Genomic DNA, 10,921 nt, shown 5'->3' with positions numbered 1-10,921 from the left:
TTGAATGTGGCAGCACAGATCACTTCAAGAGAAACTGTCCGAGGCTGAACCAGGGAGGAAATGGGAGACAAGCAGTGGGTCAGGCATCGTCGTCCAATCCGGCGAGAGACCGAGCTTTTGTGTTGGGGGCGAACGAAGCACGCCAGGACCCCAGCGTAGTGACAGGTACATTCCTCGTCTCTGATCATTACGCTTCTGTATTATTTGATACAGGCGCCGATAGAAGTTTCATCTCTGTCAAGTTTCTATCAATAGCAAACCTTCCGATTAGTGAAACCATAGAACCTTATACTGTAGAAGTAGCTAACGGTAAAACCATGATAGTTAATCAGATATTTCGGAATTGCCCTTTTATTCTGAACGATCAATCCCTTCCGATTGACTTGTTACCGGTAGAATTGGGTAGTTTTGACGTGATAGTGGGAATGGATTGGTTAGCACGTAACAAGGTAGAAATAAACCGTGAAACGAAAATCGTCAAGATCCGGGTGTCGGATGACGAAGAGGTGTTAGTGCAAGGAGAGAAGTCGGGCACAATGATACCAATTATATCCCACCTCAAGGCGTTAAAATATATACGCCAGGGATGCGTGGCGTATCTAGCAAGCTTGACGGCCACCGATTCTGATGAGAAACGGGTGGATGATATCCTGGTGGTACGCGAGTTTCCACAAGTTTTCCCAGAAGAACTTCCTGGATTACCGCCAACCCGACAGGTCGAATTCAGAATCGATTTATTACCTCAAGCTGGCCCTGTTGCTAAAGCACCCTACCGACTTGCACCATCCGAGATGCAATAATTATCCAATCAGTTGCAAGAATTGTTGGATAAAGGATTTATACGTCCTAGTTATTCCCCGTGGGGTGCACCTGTACTATTCGTGAAAAAGAAGGACGGGAGCCTTAGAATGTGCATTGATTACAGGGAATTGAACAAGTTGACAATCAAAAATAGGTATCCTCTCCCCCGAATCGATGATCTGTTCGACCAACTACAAGGTGCGAGCTACTTCTCAAAAATAGATCTTAGATCGGGATACCATCAGGTTAGAATTCAGGAGGAGGATATCCCAAAAACCGCATTCCGGACTCGCTACGGCCATTACGAATTCTTAGTTATGCCTTTCGGGCTAACAAATGCGCCAGCAGTGTTCATGGATCTCATGAATCGAGTCTGTAAACCCTATCTCGACAAATTCGTCATCGTGTTTATTGACGATATTTTGATATACTCGAAGAGTAAAGAAGAGCACGAGCAACACTTAAGATTAATTTTAGAGCTTCTTAATCAGGAGAAGTTGTATGCAAAATTCTCCAAGTGTAACTTCTGGTTACAAGAAGTGCAATTCCTTGGTCACGTTATAAACCATCAAGAAATACACGTTGATCCAAGTAAGGTTGAAGCAGTTAAGAATTGGCAAGCGCCTAAATCGCCAAAGGAAATCCGCCAATTTTTAGGCTTAGCGGGATACCATCGTCGATTTATAGAGAACTTTTCCAGCATCGCCCAACCTTTAACCCTTCTGACCCAAAAGGATCGAAAGTATGAATGGGGTGAATAGCAGGAAACGGCGTTTCAAACGCTAAAACAAAGATTGTGCCAAGCGCCGATCTTAAGTCTCCCCGACGGAGACGATGATTTTGTCGTGTATTGTGACGCATCCCGGAGAGGGTTAGGATGCGTGTTGATGCAAAATAATAAGGTTATAGCCTATGCTTCTCGACAGTTAAAAATACATGAGAAAAATTACACTAATCATGACTTAGAACTGGGAGCAGTTATCTTCGCACTTAAAATCTGGAGACATTATCTCTACGGTACAAAGTGCACCATCTTCACCGATCATAAAAGTTTGCAACACATATTCGATCAGAAAGAACTGAATATGAGGCAACGAAGATGGGTCGAGTTATTAAGCGACTATGACTGTGACATCCGTTATCACCCCGGCAAAGCTAACGTCGTAGCCGATGCCTTGAGTAGGAAGGATCGGGTTATGCCATTGCGAGTGCGAGCGTTGGGGATGATAGTCCAGTCGAACCTTTCGGATTTGATTCGAGTCGCTCAACGCGAGGCGTTGAAAGAGGAACAAATGGAAAAAGAAGGACTTTACGGTAACGAGAAGAATTTCGAACAGCGCGTGGACGAAATTCTCTATTTCAAAAATCGAATTTGGATCCCGACCCTCCATGACCTTCGTGAACTAATCATGGACGAAGCGCATAAATCAAAAATATTCCATACATCCGGGATCGGATAAGATGTACAAGGATGTGAAGGAGTTCTACTGGTGGCCGGGTATGAAAAAGGATATAGCCACATACGTCGGCAAGTGTACGACGTGTGCGAGGGTTAAGGCGGAGCACCAGAAACCTTCGGGAATGTTACAACAACCGGAAATTCCTGAATAGAAGTGGGAGCAGATCACGATGGATTTTGTGACACATCTCCCCAAGACGTCCCGAGGACATGATGCAATTTGGGTAGTCGTGGATCGATTAACCAAATCAGCACATTTTATTCCGATTAGAAATAACTATAACACCGAGAGACTTGCGCAGATTTATATAAATGAAATTGTGTCTCGTCATGGGATACCCATCTCAATCATCTCCGACCGAGATAGCCATTTCACCTCCAAGCTTTGGCAAGCTGTGCAAGAAGCGCTGGGAACGCGTATTAATCTAAGCACAGCTTACCACCCTCAGACCGATGGTCAGTCTGAGAGGACCATCCAAACCCTGGAGGATTTGCTTCGTGCATGAGTACTGGATTTTAAGGGAAATTGGGATCAACATCTCCCACTCGTTGAATTTTCCTATAATAACAGTTACCATAGCAGTATAAAGGCAGCACCTTATGAAGCATTGTATGGACGGAAGTGCCGATCACCACTCTGCTGGACTGAGGTGGGCGACACACAGGTTATTAAATCAGATCTGGTCCAGGAAACGACCAGCAAAATTCTTGAAATTAAGAACAATCTGAAGGCCGCACGGGATCGGCAGAAGAGTTATGCCGATACCCGTAGAAAACCGTTATCATTTGAGAAATGTGATAAAGTGTATTTGAAAGTATCACCTTGGAAAGGAGTAGTCAGATTTGGAAAGGCGGGGAAGTTAGCCCCTAGATACATTGGACCATTCGGCATTACTGCAAAAATCGGTCCTGTAGCATACCGATTAGAACTGCCTGATGAACTGAGTGCAGTTCACAACGTGTTTCACGTGTCGAACCTGAAAAGGTGCCTGTCGGAGGAGACATCGGTGTTACCTTTAGAGGGTGTCCAAATAAATGATAAGCTCAACATTGTAGAGGAGCCCATAGAAATAGTAGACGGGAAAATCAAGCAACTTAGACACAATAAGATCTCGTTGGTCAAAGTTAGATGGAACTCGCAACGAGGCCCAGAATATACATGGGAACGAAAGGACGAATTTCGGAAGAAATACCCCCACCTATTTCCGCAAAAGGAAGTAGTTGATGCGTAAAATTTCGAGGACGAAAATTTTGTAACGGGGGGAGAATGTAACGATTCCGGCAAATTCAGGTATACCCTAGCCGGAATATACTATTTACGTGTTATTTAATACTGAATATATGAATTATAATGTGTTTATACGAGTATATAAGATTCACAGTACGAATTATACTCGAATATACAGCTAGTCGTATTGAAATTACGATTAATCGATGAACGGTTATTGAAACCCGAACGAATCGGGGATTACATTATAGACGAAATATATAATGTTTAGTGATGTGTACAAAGTATTAAAGCTTCGGGATAAGTGAATTATAGCACAGAAAAAGGATTTCGATTTATTAGTACGTCGGTACGATAAACGAAACCTTTAACATCAAACCAAGCAAGAGACGATCGATCAAGCCGAAAAAGATGCACAATTACCGACAATATGATGTGTTAAGTCAATAAATGTCATGGTTTAAGTTTTTTTAAAGTTTTTAAATCGGTTTTATATAAATTTTATTTTTAAGCCGAAAAACGACCGTTTTGGCCTCGTTTTGAGCGGGATTAAACGTTTAACCGAAAAACGAACTGAACCAGATTATCCACAACATTATCCGGATTACACAATCCGAATGTGTGGCCTAGATTTGAGATGTGGGCCCCACCCCACACCACTACATGGACCGATCGGTCCATTCCTCTCACATAAACATTTCATTTTTCTTTTTTAACACCCCAACTCTCCAAATCCTCTCAACCATACATACATTCATCCAAAAACCCAAGTTTTTAAGCAAGAATCACAAGATATAAACATGGATATAATGGTTAATTCATAGTTTTAATTCCATAATCTTGAGAATATGAGGTTTCAAGTGAAAAATGGGTGAAAACCCGAGATGAAACCGATTCTTGCATGATCAAGTGATGTATACAAGTTATACAAGGGATCTTGGTCCAAGAAAGGAGTTAAAAGAGTCAAAAACGAATTTTTACGGTTAAAATCTTTGTTTTGATGTCTTAACCGAAACCATGAAAGAAATGGCTTGATTGTGGGTATAACTTGCTTGGTGTGGTGTTGTTGTGCTTGTAGGTGTTGTATCTAGTTGCTAGCAAAGGCTAGAAAGCAAGATCTTTGCGATCTAAAGCTAGAAACACAAGGTAGTTCGGTTTTTCGTATGATTTGTAAGATTTGGACAGATTGTGGTAGACTTAGATTTGAGTTATGAAATTTCACAGAGATGATCTACACATGAAAATATGAGATCTGTGAAATTTTGGTAATTTTTGGATAAAGGATGAATATTTGGTGAATTTAATGCTCGGTTTTGGCTAAAAATGGTGAAAAATAGCTAAAAATCATGAAAAATTCTGGAAAACTTTAGATAAGCTTTTTATAACATATAAAAGTCACACACAAAATTTCAGGTCAATTGGAGAAGTCTAAGTAGGCTTTTCGGTAAAACGAGTTCTTGGGTGTTCTAGCTCGGTTTTGGTGAAAATGGCATGAAAAATGAGATTTTGGTTCTGGAAAAATTACAGGGGGCTATGTGGATGGCAGGGATCATCCCAGAAAAATTTGAGATTTTTCTAAGATCATTTGGTATTTTCGACATATTTTGTGTTTAAATGACGTTTAAAAATAGATAAATAAATATTAAATATAGAAATTAAATCTGGAAATAATTTTATAAAATTCCTTACTGTCAAAAACTGAATTGTGCAAAATTTCAAGATCCGAGACTAAACGGATATTTATTTGTGCTAAATGGAACTTAAAAACAAAATTTTAAAGCTTAAAACGCGTAAACCGGCAAAGTTCGTCTAAGCGAGCTGACTGATGTATAAAAACCTTAAAAATGGACTATTTTCATGAAACTAAGTTAATCAAGTAAAAATAAATCATCCGAAAATAATTCGGATGATTTGGGTAATTTTACCCGATTTAGCAGTTTCCGGTGTATTAAAGAGGGAAACGGGCCCCGCGGCCAAACGGGGTGTCTAAACCGAGCTCTAATTTCACCACTTTAATTAAAATATCCATAACAACTATTTTCGGGTCGTATGTGGCCAAACTCATTTTTGAAAACATAAAGACGAATAACCGTGCTAGGCACGCAAAACGAGAAAACAAACTAATGGTAGTTTTGACTAAAGAACTCTAAGTGATATCACAATCTAAGTCCTGAGAAGTGTTTCGGGGTTAACATTGTCCCCGGATCGTGTACGGTACTGGGTTAACAGTGTCCCCGGACATACCGGTTAACACGAATTTAAGATATATTAATAGAAATTGTGTAGTAACGACTTAGGGATCGTATTACAGATCCGGACCGGTAGCTGTGCACAGTATTACATCTTTGCTCACAAAAAGGTGAGTTTCACGAGCCCCTTTTTACTGAACTGTTTTAAATATTTTCTCGGGGCGGAAAGCATGTTTATATCAAAATGTTTAAGTACATGCTGATCGCATGGAAATGAATGTATTTATATATGTTTTATTGTACGGGAATCGTACGGAAATGTACTAAGATGGTAATTGTCTGAGTTGCTAACATTGTAAGGCCCCGCAACACGAGTGATTAGCTAAAAGCCGGTAGAGTGTGAATAGTACTATTGGTCTGACAAACCCAACTGGTCCGGCATGGATTTGCTGATGTTTCCCAGCCAGTTGCACATGTCTATTTTGGGTGTTATATATATTTTGCTATGTAATGTTAGACATAGCGGTTTGGGGCAGTTCCGTGGACGGGGGATATGTCACGGGTCCGTGGGCGGGGGATATGCCACGGGGATTGTGTGTGATAGTCAGAGGTTTCACTTGTGGGCTCAGCATAATTACATCGCTAATATATGATTTATTATAATAAATTGTCAATGTTTATTTAAATCAGTGAAACTCACCAACTATTCGTAGTTGACCCGTTTTCTTTACATGCTTTCTAGGTACACCCAAATTGGAATGAGTGATACGTGCTTGATGATGTGTGCTATTTTGTGGAAGATTAAGGATCTATATTTTGCATTAAATATGTTAATGTACTATCGGTAAAACTTATGTGATAACACCTAGATGGTAACGAAACTCGGAACAATGTAATTCGTTTAAACTAATGTAGTGGTGTTTCCTTTATAAGCAATGCTGTTGATATCAGATGTGTCTGTTGCATCCCGTGTACGTTTCCGCTGCGGTTACGGGGTGTTACAATATGGTTGCTTTGGACACTGAAAGTTTGCAAAGATTGAATGTTTTAACTGTTACTTTGAAATTAAAGAAAATTACATCTAACCTCAAAACGTATATGGGTCAATATATACAGAGTCAAAATACACGCGTAAACACAAAATAAACAAAAGTTGACGATCTTCTATTGATTTTTCACGAAAGTCTTCATATTAAGTTTTAAAGTTTATTCTTAGGTTTTGACTTTTGTTTATTTGGTTGGTTCGAATTTTAAGTAGTTGATTTGGAGAATTTTACATAAATCCTTATAAAGAAAAGTTTCATAATTAAACATCTTTATTACTGAAGAACTACGATTTTTTTGAACGGCCAAGGGCATTTACAAAAGTGTTTGTTGGTTGTAGAAATACAAATAAAACACCAGTTCATAGTGCATTAAATATTAAAACCAACTTTCTTTTTCTATCTTTGTTTGTTTTTCTAAGTATTCAATTTCAAACCATCATCAAATTTACATGTGTTACGACTGATATCTTAGCTACTATAATAGAGTTTTAGTATATACATATATGTAAACCCAAAAAAACCAAAGAAAAACAATCATATTTTAATTTCGTCCATACCACAAAAAAACAAAGAAAAATATTCAAATTCAAGTTTCATTCATACCACAAAATAAACCAAAGAAAAACGACCTAATTTAATTGTGAGCAGCCCTTAAGCAACTTTGTCGTCCTTAGTGTTGAAAATATAAACTAAATATTAAGTATAGGGTCTTTGTGTCATTTTAGAAAGTACATTTTATTTGTAAGAAGTTTAGGGGTTACTATGTAATTATGTTAATTTGTGTCGGTTATGTGGTGATTATAGGGTTATATAAACCCCCCACCATAACAAGTTTGTATGTTAACATTTGCAAGATTATTGAAGCAAGTATCTGTGTTATTATTATTATTATCATAATATTCAATCTATTGTTTATTCATTGTGTCAATTCTTCCCATTCGAATATGAATTTGCCTACAGTGGCATCAGAGCAAGGTTAATCGATCTAAGGAAGAACGAATTGGCTGTGTGCAATTGATTGATCGATAATAGAAAGAGAAAGAAGGAAGTGCCTTCAATCGATCAAGGTAAAACAGAAAGAAAGCATTAATATCGGTTGATTCTTTGTCTTCTCTGTGATTTGACGATTGAAAAAAAGGGGGCAAAGAGGCACTGTGATATCAATTGATCAATTAGAAGAAGAAATTGGATTATATCTCTTCTACTTTTATGGTTTAGTTAGCAATTGGAAATCCGGAAATTTTGATCAATTAAGTTCTGTAGTGAACTTCAATTCACAAATACGTTTGGACCGAAAGAAATCGACTTCCAGTGTGTTGCTAGACCGAAAATCAAATCAGAATATTTGTGGATTAAAATCAGAACGCGGTTCCGTGCACTTGATCAAGATAACAGTTTGGATTGTGTTTGATCAAAGTAGTGAATAAAGAACCAGATACGCTCTAATTAAAACCTGTGTTGGGTGGACTGCAAATAAAAAAACCAGGGACAAATTTCGTTTTGTATTCTGTTGAACCGATCAGTAGCAAAGGGCCAAATTGATTGTTCAAGTATTGATTATCAATTGACCCGCAACTGATTTTAAAAAGGAATTGGCAAGTGGTCAATTCATTTTGTATGATTATTTGAAACAAACAGTGAAAACCTATTTTATGATTTTTAAAAAAAATCGATCAGGAAAGCATTGTGTTGCTTGGGGAAAAGAATAATAAGGTCATTTGGAATTTGTGGAAAAATTCATTTGTGTATTTCCAAATCATTCGCATAAGATTCATTAAAATAATAATATATGTGTTTCTTCTAATTGCAAGTTCATTTTACAAATAAAGAAATTGCAAGTCTGGGGCCTTGGCCTAGAAGAAACAAAAGCCAAGATATCGAGGACTTTTATTTTTGCTTTGTTTATCAAAGATAGTCAAGAGTTGGTTTATTTGTTGTGTATAAAGCAACGGAGAAAGGAAAGTGTTGAAAGATTGCAAAAATATACATAAACAAATTCGTTTTGTTTTGTGTTCTTGTTGCAAGAAACGAACACGGTGCTTTTAGCAAGTTGAAACCCGTGTTGTGATTCACAAAGAGTAAAACAAACCCGTTGGTTTGTAGCAAGTAGAACCCTTGGTTCAAAGAGCAATTCGAACATTTTTTTTGTTCAAAGTTAACAAGAGCAAGTAGAATCATTGTGATTATACTTTGCAAGAAAAAAAAACCAAACTTTGGCTTAAAGCAAGTTAGTGCATAAAAACCTGATTAGCAAGTTGGTTAGGAGCACATAAAATCTGGTTAGAAAGTAGGCCAGAAGAAAGCGTAGCAAGTTGATCAAAATTAAAAGTCCAATTAGCAAGTTGGTTGGATATTTTTATCTAAACCTTCGTGGTAAAATCCTTCGTGGTACACAAGACCTTCGTGGTATAGCAAGGAAAGTATGGCAGACGAAAAAAAGAAAGAAGGTGTTTCAACATCAACTCGTGAACAAGGAAATATTTCACTTCCATGTCCCAAATTGAATGAAACAAATTACACGACTTGGGCATTGTTGATGGAAACAATGTTGAAAGCGTATGACCTTTGGGAAATAATTAATGCAAAGGTTGAAACAAAAATTGTGGATGAAAAGAAGATGAACACCACAAAAGCCATGATCTTCCAAACATTACCAGAAGATGTTTTAATGCAAGTCGCACAATATACGACTGCAAAAGAAGTTTGGGAAGCAGTCAAAGTCAAATATCTTGGAGCCGATCTAGTTCAGAAGGCACGTTTACAAACATTGAGAAGTGAACTAGAGGCTTTGAAGATGAAGTCAAATGAAACCGTAAGTGACTTTGCGGGAAAGTTAAGCAGTTTGCAAACCAAGTTTAAAACTCTTGGTGGTACTTTGAAAGATAAGGCACTCGTGAGGAAACTGCTTATCTCGGTTCCAAAGAAATTTCTACCAATTGTGGCATCTATCGAGCAATATCAAGAGATAGACACGATGCCATTTGTAGAAGTGGTAGGAAGAGTAAAGGCATTTGAAGAACATCTCAAAAACCAAGACGAACCAGAAGACAATAATCAGGGAAGACTTCTAATGGCAAGTTCAAGTAATCAAGGTCGTGGTAGAGGATGTGGTAGAAATTCTAATAAAGGAGCAAGTGGATATGGAAGAGGCATGGGCCGAGGAAATAAAGACAAGAACAAGTTCAGGCGTTATGAATGTGGAGAAGTCGGACATTTTGCAAAAGATTGCACCAAATGGAAGAACAAGGAGAAAGACAATGAGCAAGAGTCCAATCTCATCTATGACGATGAACCGGTCTCACTGCTGTGAAAAAGCAAGAAAGTTGAAGACTTTTTTTTAAACTATATTTAGTTTAAGGGGGAGTGTTAAAAGTATAAACTAAATATTAAGTACAGGGTCTTTGTGTCATTTTAGAAAGTACATTTTATGTGTAAGAAGTTTAGGGGTTACTATGTAATTATGTTAATTTGTGTCGGTTATGTGGTGATTCTAGGGTTATATAAACCCCCCACCACAACAAGTTTGTATGTTAACATTTGCAAGATTATTGAAGCAAGTATCTGTGTTATTATTATTATTATTATTATTATTATTATTATCATAATATTCAATCTATTGTTTATTCATTGCGTCAATTCTTCCCATTTGAATATGAATTTCCCTACACTTAGCGCTTTGACTTTGTTATATAGCTCAATCGCCCCCCTTATCACGACGTCCTTATGTAGGTTGATATCAGATAGCACATCCTTGCAGCATATTTTTTCCTCAACCCTGCTATTTGTAACTTCAGTCCCGACTTTTCAGCTTTGAATCCACAATCCCAATTCTTCTCCATGCTGCTCTTATACATTTTCATGTGCCTCATGACATATAAACCACACTCCAAGTAGTTTTTTTAGTTGCCCAACCAATTTTTAACTTCTGTGGTATGACCTGATTCAAAGCAAACCATTTCCCATTTCCAACAGATTTCAAGTAGTCCACAAACATATGTTTCTGCAAACAATTATATTGGTTTGGTTTCAAATTTTACACACATGTAAAAAAGTGTTAATGTTAATATTATATAACTAAATAACACAAAAATTATCCAATTGAACATACCACTTTCATAGGGGTGTCTTTTTTATCAAAATTCTTGTCGTCCTTTAATCCAACCGGGCTTTTTGATTCATGCATGTTGTCTATCACTAT

At 37.6% G+C, this 10,921-nt stretch overlaps 1 protein-coding gene across 1 annotated transcript; it reads left to right on the top strand.

The window, feature by feature from the left end:
* Window positions 1–9,145: 9,145 nt before the first annotated feature.
* LOC143602772 (uncharacterized) lies at window positions 9,146–10,033 on the top strand. Its single transcript, XM_077079774.1, has one exon. The coding sequence runs from the start codon at window positions 9,146–9,148 to the stop codon at window positions 10,031–10,033; it is 888 nt and encodes a 295-aa protein (XP_076935889.1).
* The last annotated feature ends 888 nt before the right edge of the window (window positions 10,034–10,921 follow it).

The sequence above is a fragment of the Bidens hawaiensis genome, unplaced genomic scaffold, assembly GCF_021521415.1.
Source record: "Bidens hawaiensis isolate Kalapana, Puna unplaced genomic scaffold, B.hawaiensis_p1.1 tig00059813_1, whole genome shotgun sequence".
Lineage (NCBI taxonomy): Eukaryota > Viridiplantae > Streptophyta > Magnoliopsida > Asterales > Asteraceae > Bidens > Bidens hawaiensis.
This window is presented reverse-complemented; position numbering and strand designations above follow the sequence as displayed.